The sequence below is a fragment of the Anser cygnoides genome, chromosome 6 (genome assembly GCF_040182565.1).
Source record: "Anser cygnoides isolate HZ-2024a breed goose chromosome 6, Taihu_goose_T2T_genome, whole genome shotgun sequence".
Lineage (NCBI taxonomy): Eukaryota > Metazoa > Chordata > Aves > Anseriformes > Anatidae > Anser > Anser cygnoides.
In genome coordinates this window covers 36,403,690-36,416,484 of record NC_089878.1, presented here as the reverse complement: position 1 = coordinate 36,416,484, position 12,795 = coordinate 36,403,690, and the positions used below count along the sequence as shown (strand labels likewise).

The window sequence follows — 12,795 nt, the reverse complement described above, 5'->3', positions numbered from 1 at the left end:
TTCAAAGTGATTTTGTGTCTGTCTCACCAATGTGTAGGTAATTTGACTAATGAATCAATTATGCCCTTTTTCAAAATACATCAGAATCATAATTTCTTCCTATGCATTTTTAATTACAAATATATTTATTTATAAAATGTACATTTATTAGAACAAGTAAGCCTGAGGTCTTCCTTGCCCACCCAAAACAGGACAGAAATCATCCTTAACGTATGTAACGTACAGACTGTAATATGTCCACCACGCATGCTTCCCTTGCTGAAGGAAGTGTAAAGGCTTGTCAGAGGAAGGAGGAGAAAACTGAAGTAATTTTATAGCTGCTAGAGTGGGTAGCAGCTCATTGCATTATTTAACACATACAGAAGTGTCATAATCTCAGGTTTTGTTATGAGTACAGAAAACTTGCCATACATATTCACATAGACTTTGCAAGCCCTAGATCAATCAAGAAATTCCCTTCAAATTATGTAGAAATTAATATTTTCAAAAGTTTCCAGCATTCAGCTTTCTTATTTACATCCATACATAATTAGTATAGATATCTTGAAGTGTACAAAGTTTAAAGCTGAACTAACCAAGGCCAACAAACACACACAATATAGTTTCAGGCAGAAGCTTTTGAGGAGAGGCAGGAATCAGGCAGACCTCAGGTCCTAGGGATTAGCGTAGCGTCTTCATCCAAGTAACAACGCTGCATAATGCATAGGGACCTGAGGCCTCCTTACTGCCCTTAGCTCAATAAAAGATCACTGTGCATAATAAGTATATCTCTCAGATAAGCAAGGTTTAGTGAATTTATGCACTGTAATTTTTTCTATGCTCATGCAGAAGCTTTACTGTATGTCAGCAGCTGACTCACCTGATTTGCCTTTATTTGCTTGATGGTTAGCTTCCAGAACAAACTTCTGTTAAGTTATCTGATTTGTTGTTACTGCTGCTTTTTATCATCAATCACAGCTAAGCTCTTACAACCTTGTTTCCTCGTCTCCATGCTTTCTTTTTACAGCTGTGCTTGCTGCTGACATTACACAGGTTTTAGTCATTGACAACAGCAATGGCAAAGGTGACTTGAACAAGACTAAAGTTGAGTGGCCACTGCAACCCTTAGAGGCAAAGAACTCTCCTGTAATTAAGAATTTTAACAGAAGTGATACACGTGGTAGGTATACAAGGATATGAAATATTTTTGGGGTGTTGCATATTCAGAAATCATGCATTTTACCATCTTAATAGCAAACATAAACTGTTTATAATACATCACAGAAAGATAGAGTTAAAAATCAAAATCCCCTCAATACATCAGACTGCAGATTGCTGCTAAATGATTTTGCAAGGGGAAAGAGCCCTTAGCAATCAGAGTGGTCAGGCTTAAGTAGAATTCATGTCACTTTTGAGATAGAACAAAATCACTCAAAATCTTAGTGATCAATGGAAAGCAAGACGGTAAGAATGACAGCTTATGCAAACTTGCCATAGCCATGTGATGCTGAATTTTATTCCTGCATTTGACTGGCAGTCATTGCATTAAGACCAAGCTTTGAGCATTAATGAAGTATTGACGTGACTTCAGCAGGTGCTTTCCTCAGAATATTTGTGCCTGCCATCAGTACAACAGGACCCTGAGCACTGCAGCACCCTCTAAGAGGTGTGTATGTCTGCACATTGCTTATGTTGACCCACTTCTAATCAGTATTTCAGTTTTGTACTGAAGTTGTTTGTTTTTTTTCAGTTTTGTACTGAAGTTTTTGTACAGATACTATACAGATATACAAAGGTTTTTCTACTTTTGTATATCTGTACTAGGCCATCCAACAGCTAACCAGAACACACCTCAAAGAGGTGATCTGTCATAATGTCATAGGCAAGGTGCAAGGATAATGCTGAAATACTTGAGAGTCATGATAGAGACCTCACTGGAGGCAATTAAAAAAGATCTACAACCATCATTTAGATTTTATTCATCATCTGTTCTCTGTTGACACTATTAAACACTTCACAGGGAGTTCATTATTCAGTGACATCATAAGTGATAAAATACTATATAGTACCAGAGTATTTAATTTTTCATATATTTCTAAGATAATTAAAATAGTCTCTTGTCATACAAGGTTCAACACATTAAGGATGATTTCTAGATCAGAAATATATGCACTTGACTGTGAATTTTTAAAAGTAAGGTATATGTACTGTAAGGTTTGATGATTACTTTCCAATGATAGAAGACCAAAAGGACATCAGAATAATACCATTTCTTACTCAGATAATCTCTCACTTATGCTGAAAATTACAGTTTCTATATTATCTTTGAAAAATGCCAAAGAACTTTGAGTAATAAACTTGAAAACATGCAATTAGAGGACTAATAAATCTTACTTTAATGAGAAACAGCTGTTCTGTTACGCTGTGCCTACAGGACATTCTCATGTTTGGCACAAGGTTTGGGAACATTCTGCATTAATTATTCTTCAAAAGAATAAAAGCAGTTATAAAACTTTAGCCAGGCTTAAGACAGTCACACTTATTTTTATATATGCCTTTCATTTGAGAAATTATAAATAAATGTCCTTGAACTTCCTTTTTTCCTAGGTCATGTAGCGCCTCTGTCCCATGTTACTACCTGTGCCAACAGGCCGTGTTTTCCTGGAGCGTTGTGTTTTGATCGGAAACCCCCTTACATTGGATATGTCTGCGGCCGATGTCCACCAGGGTTTTTTGGAAATGGTCGAATCTGTAGCAAGGTCCCCAGACCAGGTACTTACTCATTTTTGGATTTTTTTTTTTTAAGTTTTGCAGACAAAGGCAGTAAGCAAATATGAACTAGTATGGCATTACACTACAATGTGCTTTATAGTCAAACCCCGAAGCCTTTTTTCTGACTGTGAACACTCTTACCTGACAAGAAGCTAGCAGGTCTTATTTCAGGAATCTCTGTCTCTCAGGAATGAGATTCACCTTCTCATTTGCCACTAGGGAGAAGTCTTCACAACGGGACTTGCTAGATGGTATGAATCACCACATCTGTGTTTCTGCCACAGCACTGGCATATGATTTCAAAACATGTTTCCTCCTCAGTAAGATGGGAACATGACACATGACAGTACCACTCTGTTTTCCTTGTTTCCTAATTCTTTTGCTGCAAGGCATCTGTTCTCCAAGGTGACCTGTGAAGATGATGATAAACAAAGTGCCATGTACGAACAACTCTACCAACAACTGAACACAACAGATAATTAAAACATTTCAATAGTATCCTTCGTAGACTGAGCAGCATTCTTCCTTTGGGAGTTCTGAAACTCAGACGGTCCCATTAATCTCTGAGGACTGATCATTAGAAGAGGTCTTCTGCTGTGATAAAAGAAAAGCTGGGTCCTGACCTCAGGCAGAAAATGGCAATAGCATAGCAACCACTCATCAGTCATCCAATCTTGCATTCTCTCAGCGAAATTCTCATAATTCAATGCATAGTTCTCTAGGGACAGTCTGGATGGTTGTCCCCTTTTCACTGCACAGAGCGATTTGCCAAGAGAACTGATGTTTACTCCTTAATAAAAGCAGTTATTAGGTCAGGTTCCCTGGTTTCCCTCTAAATCTTTTTCTTAAGCATTCAAGACAGACTCACTGGAAACACATCAAATTGTTCCCCAGCTTCCTACACTGACAAACCTACCTTCATTACCCATTCTGTATCCAAATCAATGGCTGTTGCCTTGACGTTATATTTTAATGCACACTATTAAAGCGGAACTGATTTCACTGTTTAGAGTAGGTATCATCCAGACTTTTTGAACTACAAATTGATTTGAGCTAGTTCTCAAAATCTAAAGGTCAAAAAAATAAAACTAACAATTTTCTTCCTCTGACTAGCAATGAGTATGTACAATGTATTAGTTTGTCAGAGTCACAAAGTCAGCTATTGACTGTTCTACAACTTGGTAAGCTGTAAAAGCAGTTGAGCAAAAAATATAAATCACTGTGCATATAAATAAACGAACATTTCTGTTATTGCCCAAAGCTGCACCTTGTCATTAATGGGATAATAGGATATGCATTGTATACCCAAAGGTCATTTAAATGTTGTTGAGTAGAACAGATATTCTACAGATATAGATATTGGTATAGTAAATCAGAGACACACAGTACTTATATAAACATTAACCAATAAATTTGTGTATGTTCTAAAAAGGAAGCACAGACAGTAGTTGCCATTTACTATGATTTATACGTGTTATATACAGCTCCAGGCAAGACTTAAGAAATACCCAAAGTATGATGATCTGAAACAAATACACACTTCTTTCAAAAGGGAGCTGGATATCAGAGGCTGGGAAGTTGTTCCCCTTTTTCCTCCTGAATATGTAAACTGAATCAAGGACTTCATGCTACATATACAGCCATGCAACCTGGGGAGGGGATGAAAAGGATTTTTTTGTTCCATAAGAGCCTTATATTCACTCAGGTGAATTATGTCATAATATAAGCAATGAGAATCTTTACCTCTCTTCTCAGTTTTAGAAACAGTTTTCATTTGTCAGGACTTCAGGAACTGTAATTGACTTATTTTCTATCTTTCTTGCCTTATGCAAGATGTCTGTATGGGCAAGATCAGCCTTTAAAATAATCATGTGCCTCAAGGTTAAATGAGAATAGTCATTCATTTTCATATTTAGAAACAAAAGTAATTGCTGCAGCTGTATGAGAGTCCTAATTTATAACCAAAATGATCGGTTTAACTCTCTTTCACGTGTGCTTTGCTAGTTCAAGCAGAAATATTGATGATTAAAAGATATCAGACAAAAAGGAATGATCTTTCAATTAATTTTATGTACAGTTATGGATTATGAATATTGTGAAATCCTCCCTATTAGAATAATAGCTTTTCTCCCTTGTAACTTATGCTATCAGTCTTCAAACAAAACAGAACAAATCCTCTTCAGCTTGTTACAGTGCTTGTTAAGGCTTTGAGATTACATGTCATTTTTTTTCCAACTCTACTAACTTCAATGTAAAAATTCTCTTGTTAATTCCTTTTTTGTACTTTATTGGCTGTTTTTGACATGAAGTTGTACTCAGTTGTTACTATTTAATGATTAAGGTATGTGTGTTTTGATATAGAAGTCATAAAAATTACCCAACTGCCCTTTGTAGACTACAGAGGAGAAAAAAAATGCCATAAGAAAATTTTTTCCTAAGTCCCTGTTTGATGAGAATATGTACCAAAAGTCCTTGATATGTGATAGTTTTTAATCTTTTGACGTACTTGGCGTACTGCAAACTATATAAATTCCAGAAATAAGTTTCTAAGCTCCATTTGCCTGTTCTGCCAACAGTGCAGGGCCTTATTCTCTTCTCACTTACATGTTTTACCCACTTTATATCAGGAGTCTGTACCAGTTTAAATCAACCAGACTTCGTTGAAATTATTTGTGAGGTACATCTGATTAGTCTTAAGGAAAAAACATCACCAGTACCAAAGCCTGTATGGAGTTTCATACATAAAGGGAAATGTCTAGTTTTAAAAATACATTCATTCTCATATATACTGTTTTGAGGTAAACCAAATAAAATAAGCATTTATCTCCCTTCAAAATCTATAAAGCAGGTAACCTACACTTAAATATATATATATCTATTAGTAACATCAACAGTTTCTTAATTTTGTGAGTAAACAATAAGGAGGAAAGTCTAAGGAATTTAAATCTGCCCAGGCTTCACTGGGCATGCTTCACATTTGTATAACATATCTGTTACCTTTTTGTTGGAAGAGCCACATCTACTAAATCAAACCATGCAGTATCACAGGTTACATTCTTGGCATAAAGATAATGAATATGTCTTAAAGGGGGATGCTGGTGATGTGACTGCATGTTGCAATATTAGTTCTCATCAGATGCTACTGGTATTTCTCTAGACTGGTTTCATCACTCACGGTCTCAGAGATACCCATCTGTTTTCACTTTCTTTTGCAGGTTAGAGAGGTAGGTGTCATCACAAAAGATTTATTTTTTTCCTATTAGTAAACCAGCAATTTTACTGGACAAAGCAGTGCCACATCTGTCACCAATAAAAGATTGTTCAGAGCCAGCTTGTTCTGCCTCTTCTGGTTTAGGGAACTGAAGATCAGGGGAGAGGATTATTTTATGATCTCTGTAATCGAGTTCTGCTCTTTCCGTTCTGAACTGCTAGCACTCCTGCCCTAGCAGTTAATTTGCAGTACAGTAGACATTTGGCACTTGATATACGTTTGGATTTGCCAGCTACTTGTTATGTTTATGTACTGCATTTTACACTATTCCAGTACCTGCAGCATGCTTCTGAACTCACTTTGATTTCACATCAGAGACCTCTGTGACCTTCTCATTTGCACCACTGTCAGATCAACATCAAGGTGTGGGTTTAAAAACTACATAAAATATTTTGAATTATAAGAATGGGTGTGTTTGAACACACAGTGTTCCAGAAGAGCACTAACGCCAGAAGAACATAGTATAATTAACTTTTATATTAACTTTTGACCTTGAAATTACTGCTGTTATCATTAGCACTCATCATTGATCACTGTCCACGAAGAATAAATAACTCATGAAAAACAAGACAGTAAGTGTTTCGGTCACCAACCCAAGGTTTCAGCTTTGGAGCTAACTCCAGGAGTAGGGACCTCTTGCTGCCTGGAACCAATTAAATGATTTTTCTTCAAAAAGTGACTGGTGAACATAGTGGAATCCTTTCATCAAACAGAATTGATGAATTTGCATTAAAAAGATCAAGGCCCAGATTCCAGTCTCACTTACACCAGTGCAAATCAGAAGCAATCCCATTAAATGAAGAGCACTGCCCTAACAGCGTGAGCTGAGCGTTGTTCCTGGAAGACAGGCTGAAAAATGTTGAAAAGTAGGCACATCACAGGCTGAACCTTCAGCTACAAAACCTGTATGTATTGGCAGGTATAGACAGAACACACACACTTCTCAGCACTCAGAGGATGCTTTGCGATGAGGAACCAACCAGCCCTGACACCGTTTATGCAATGAGTTACAAGGCTCACTTGAAGGCAGGAATCTTTTGATACTGCAGTCATTAGCTGCAAAGTTAACTGAGATCCTTGCAGAGAAGACATAACAGAAATACAAAATAAGTGGTAAATATTACTTTGGTCTGTCTCTGTGTGGTAATAGCTGTCAGTGGCTGATTCTTGTGGGCTTGGAAGCTGGGAAGCATTGCTTCCCAAGGCCAGTGCTTCCAGCTCCTAGCCCTGACTCAGGCCATTGAAACTCAGGCCACAACTCATCTTTGGAATTTGTGTTGGAAGTTGCTGATCCCTTTCCTAAACTATGTTTCAGAGTTTCTATTTTTTAGTATTTCAGGCCAAAATGTACATTTTTGCAACCTGACAAGTTATGTTGTGATGACATCTCCTTCAACGGGGTATGTGATGAAAAGGCAGCTGAAGTGTGGTTAGAAATGACACACAAAGACATTCCATACAAATCTGGATTCATGAAAGGCATATTTTTGCAAATGGTATGCCAGTAATCTTCACAAGGCCAGGATCACCCGGGCATTTTGGACATAATCTATGACCCTTCCCTGCCCTCTGAGTATGTAATTGTCTCCAAAACCCCACTCCTGTACTTGTCAGGATAGAAAGGGAATCGCAGAGCCTTTCTGATGGTTCTTGCCTCTGTAGGGATACCTAATAAAATATTAAGTATTTTCAGAAGAAAACCTCAACAGTGCCCTGCACAGTATGTGCTATGACCCAAACATAATAAATAAAGAAGGCATGGTAAGAATAATATGTTTAGATAATTTAAAATATAAATGGTTTCCAGCTTCACTGATCCTTATACTCTGTCAATCCCGAATTTGTTAAGTGCTTCCAATCCAGATGATATATTTAGGAAATGATGTCGCTCAGCAATAGAAGCCCAATGAAGCCCAAGCCATAAAACCAGTAGGAAAGAGGACTAAGCTATATGCCATGAATAATATTTACATTCAATCAGAGCATCAAGTACAGATTACATTTCTCTCCTACCAAGAATGTGCCACTTTTTGCTTAAGCAATCACCATGCCATCATGACTTTTAAGTGATAACAACAGCTCAGTCTGCAACAAATAATCTACAGAGGATACAGGCCCAGTAGGTTTCTTTGTTTGTTTGTTTGTTTGTTGTTTTGAGTTGACAGAACAGATAGTAAGATCATCTCCTCTTAAACTTTCCAAGCAATATTTTATCATCTAGCTCTAATAGCACATAGCTTTTAAAGTGAGCCAACCCTATTTCCATAAATTTGATAACGTTGTTGTTTTATTAAAGGCACTTAGAAGTCTTTTGAAATTACAATTCATACTGGACCAATATCCTGGCCCCATTCAAGCAACACAAGAGTTTTGCGACTAAATGCAAAAGCAGAGCAAAAGATGGAGGAAAAGGATTCATAAACAATACAAGGCAGAGTACAGTACCATGGGTAAAAAGATGGTGTGAAATTCATAGATTCATTATTGCTCATGACAAATTTGGGATTCTCATCACCTTGCTGTTGTTGGTAAGCAGGGGCCTACAGAGGTAGGACACTCACTTCACTGAATTTATTTGCAGCAGCAGGTGATATTCACTGCCAATCCATGTGAATTTTGCCCAAATAATTGCACATCCCATGTATAGAGCTAGTTCATTTCTGAAGGGACACAACAACAGTCTGTAGCTAAAACAACACTGTTCATCTTCTAGAATACAGGACAGAATAATCTTTCATACTGATAATTTATCACATTGAGAGTTTATCTCATATTATGACAAAAAATACAAAATACATTTGTTTGATTGTTTGTTTGTTTGTCTTGTTTTCAGTTCTATAGGACACAGAGAGGTACAACTGCAAAGCAAAGAGCATCAGCAAAACTCCCTAGTTTTATAAATGGTGGAAGAGCTGATAAATCTTATATCTTACTGAAAAACAACAGCTCTCAAGAAGAGTTTCTCCACGCTAGCACATGCTGCTTACAGTATTTATAGAATGTTGTCTTAAAAATCTTAGATTTGAATTGTTATTTGGGTCACGATATTTTAAAATCTTCTTCAGCTAATGCCTCACAGAATAGATAGCCCTTAAACCTCTTTCTTTTGTTGTCCCCCACATGCCTCTGGTCAGCTCATAACTTCCTCTTTACAGGTGTCTGAATACAAAGAGGAGACCTTTCATCTTCTTGATGGCTATGTATGTCACAGTGTTAAAACCCTATGTGGCCTAGGGAGTTCGGTTAGACTAGATGCAGATTAGCAGAACTGCCAAGGGAATTCTGCAGCACACAATCTGAAAATTTATTATCAAAATTCCTTTCTTTTTGCCTTTTTAAAATATATATTAGGAAAAAAATAACACTATATGTAATTTTCAGCCAAATCAGTTATAGTTGTGGAGAACTTATAAAAGCGTGATTTCACCAAGAGTATTTATATGTGCTTTTATGGTATTAAAATAGATTCATTATTGGTCTCCAGCAAAGCATAGTTCAGATTGTTTCTTGGCTTTCATATGTAAAGTAGCTCATTTTTATGTGTTTACAGCCACAAACAATATAATTATAATTTTAGAGCATTTATTCCTCAAATCAAATAAAAAGAGAATTTCCGTAAAATATTCAAATTTAAGCTACTTTTTCTTTGAAGAAATATTACAGATTTTCTTTTGAAGAAATGTTATGAACTTTCTTTATAATCTATTACAGTTCTAAAGTGTTCTACATAGATTTTTCAGAGAACTAGGCAGGGATGCTTCATTGAAGATCTGTCTTGATTTTGTCTATTTTGTGTATATCTACAAATCTGTTCAAGACATGAGAGAGTCTGAAGGCCCACAAGGCATCATCAGATAAGAAAAGAGTTTTTATTAATTCTTCCATCTTTCTCAATGCTGAGCTGAAGTAAAATATACTGCCAATTCCTGAATAGAAAATATACTTTAGTTTTATGGAATCTATCTTAATCCTCTCTTTATAGCTGCTGAAGTAATGCAGTTGTAGACTAAAATAATTGGAGAAGGTAGAAGACAAAGATGAGAGGTAAAAGCCTCTGGTCTTTCAGCCTTAGGTCTGAGAGGTGGACAAGGGATAACAAAAGAATGAGCAATAAAATGGTTATGAGGGGGTTAAGAGGGTGATCCACGGTGTTTTCTAACACAACTATTCTTCTTCGCTTCCTGTTTTGTTAGCTGGATATTCAGAGAAAAATACAGGAAGAACACTTTTAAAAACTGCAGAAGGGAATGGTTTAGAGCCAATGAATGGAAGGAGCAGTGAAGGAGACAGAGTAACAAAGGAACAGAGAGCAGCAGGTCTCCCATGCAAGGGGTGAGAGAGCATGGAACGTTTTGAGATTTCCCATCCCTAGGACAGAACTTTTCAATTAAGCCATGAAATAAACTGCCAGGTAGTAGGAGAGGTGTTTGAGAAAACACAGCTTGTTCGTAAAAAAAAAAAAAAAATAATAATAATCTAGTTTATAATATACATATACAGTCTGAAAAAGATATTAATAAAAATATATATTTTGATAAAGACAAAAAAAGGAAAAAAAATCCTGTTTGGGGAGCACACTCATATTTCTGCATTCAATAATGCTCACATCATTTTTTAAAAACACAATTTCTGGTGACACTGACTTTAAAAATTCTATTGAAAATTTATAGAAAACATAACAAAAGGAAACCAAACCAAACCAAGTCAAACAAACAAGACCCACCAGCAACAAACAAAAACAATAACAGCCCCAAACCAACAGAGTTTACAAACAAAGGAACAGACTACTTTATTTTCCTCAAAGACTCACTTTTTCCATACAGCTTTGTAGTCATTGATGTCTTGCAACGTCTTGGCACTTTGCCTACATGTGATCCCTCGTCTCCAGAACTGTACTAGCTACTCATCAGGTAGTTGTATCAGGTATCTTGATTGTAGTTTTAGAAGTTCTGGGTGAAATCAGAATTGTAAAAAATATTTCAAAATGGCTGAATAAGAATTTCTTTTCCTGTCCTTGCTGAAGACATTTTAAGAATTAACTTTGTCAGGGTGCACTTCAAGGAATCTGAGACTCTACCAAACTTCCCTGCAGTGTGAAGTTCTCTAAGTTCTTCTGGTCCTCTATGGCCTGTAACGTAATGTAGCCTCTGTGTTGAGGTAAGCAGAATCCCCTGAATTTACTTAAAATACAACAGTGCTAAAACAAACATTAGTTTAAAGTTCACTATTTAGGAAATTTGAATATGCATGCTTCCAAGTATATGTAAATTATAATCAATTAAATACTTACAAAGCAGCAGACACAGCCATAGGTTCATTTGCTAATATTTGTGGGTATTATTTACTCTCAAAACAGGGAGAGTCTTAAAGAAAGTTTAGTGGGTGAACTGGCTGCAGATCCCAGGTTTTCTTCACAAAAAGCATTATGATAGAGTAGTATGATTTTGTGTTTTATACACACAAAACAAATTTGCATTGCAGATTTCTAAACAGAATTACAGAATTGTGTACGTACAGCTGCAGCCACATTTGACAAACAAAAGAGTCTGCAACAGAGGAAGGAATTGCTTTAATGCCAGCCCCATAGAATATTCCCTACTGCTCATGGCACTGGTAGGTGAAGGGGAAGAGAATTGCTCAGGTAGAAACACCAGCAACACAATCTCATTTTTGACCAGGCTGAAACATAGCTCAGGGACAGTGAACTAGATGGTCACCTTTTAATTTTATTATTAAAGCAATGAGTGAATGAATTAACCTGGCACAGAAATGATGCTTTGAGAACATGGATTTTACTGAGGCTGAATATGCCTGTACAGATGGATGCAGAGTAGTGCAATTGCTTTGCTCATGTGTTGACCTGTCGGGATGTAGGGCACGTTAGGTCCACAAGCTGTCGAGCTGCATTAGCCCAGCACGAGCCAAATAGCCTGGCTGGTTTATTCTGTCTGCCTATGCACAGCTAGTGGCTCACACACAGAGCTTCACATCTTTCTGATTTGTGAATTCTAGATCTGGACACTTCTTACAGAAAAGTTATTACTGGTATCCTCTATTTCCACATTTTTCAAAGAGTGGATTAACTTTTCTCCGTGCTTATTTTGTGTTTGATGTGTGTTCCTAAAATCTTTTACAACACCTTTGACTTTTCACTTTTTTTGCATAAAAAATAGGTAAAGCATCTTGATCTCTAAACTGAAGCTACTGTCAAAAATTGTAATAATATTCCAATCTTAGTCTTTAAAGCTCTTTTGTTCCTACAAAAATAATCCTGGGATTACACCTTCTGTAAAATTTGGGACATCAGAGCTGTACCTCTGTTAAGGGAGTTGAGGGATATTTCCAGTTGGGTATTCTGGGAGTTACTGTTTGTGATTGTAAGCAAAGGGACTTCAGTGACAGGGGAAATTCAACCAGCATCTACGCGTGGGGGAATTAAGGATGCTTCAAAGCAAGGACAGGAGAATCAAGGTTTCATTTCTGAATATTTGGGAGAGGGAACATTTTAGGGTATGCTTGGATGGCTAAAGAGAAGATGTAGGAACTAAATGTATTCTGAATAGAGAAAGAAGTTATGCCAAAACTTAATCAAATAAAAGAGCAGATTAAGAGCTGATGGAAAAACAGAATTTCCCTAGAGCTTCCTATTGACAGCTGCTCCATTTCCCCTTTCTCACCAAGTAAATACAGAGAAAAAAAATATATTAATGCAAAAAAAATAGAGAGATAAATGGGATGATCCCTAATACTCTGGTAACAAGGCTTCTTAGACC

The 12,795-nt window shown here is 36.7% G+C and overlaps 1 protein-coding gene across 6 annotated transcripts in view; it reads left to right on the top strand.

Moving 5' to 3' along the window:
- Window positions 1-12,795, top strand: part of LOC106041006 (von Willebrand factor D and EGF domain-containing protein-like) — a 177,936-nt gene that overhangs the window by 116,933 nt on the left and 48,208 nt on the right. For all 6 annotated transcript variants that reach the window (XM_066999142.1, XM_066999140.1, XM_066999141.1 and 3 more), the window contains 2 exons: window positions 1,007-1,159; window positions 2,587-2,751. In XM_066999142.1, coding sequence (XP_066855243.1) covers window positions 1,007-1,159; window positions 2,587-2,751 — 318 coding nt within the window. The remainder of the gene's footprint in view (window positions 1-1,006; window positions 1,160-2,586; window positions 2,752-12,795) is intronic.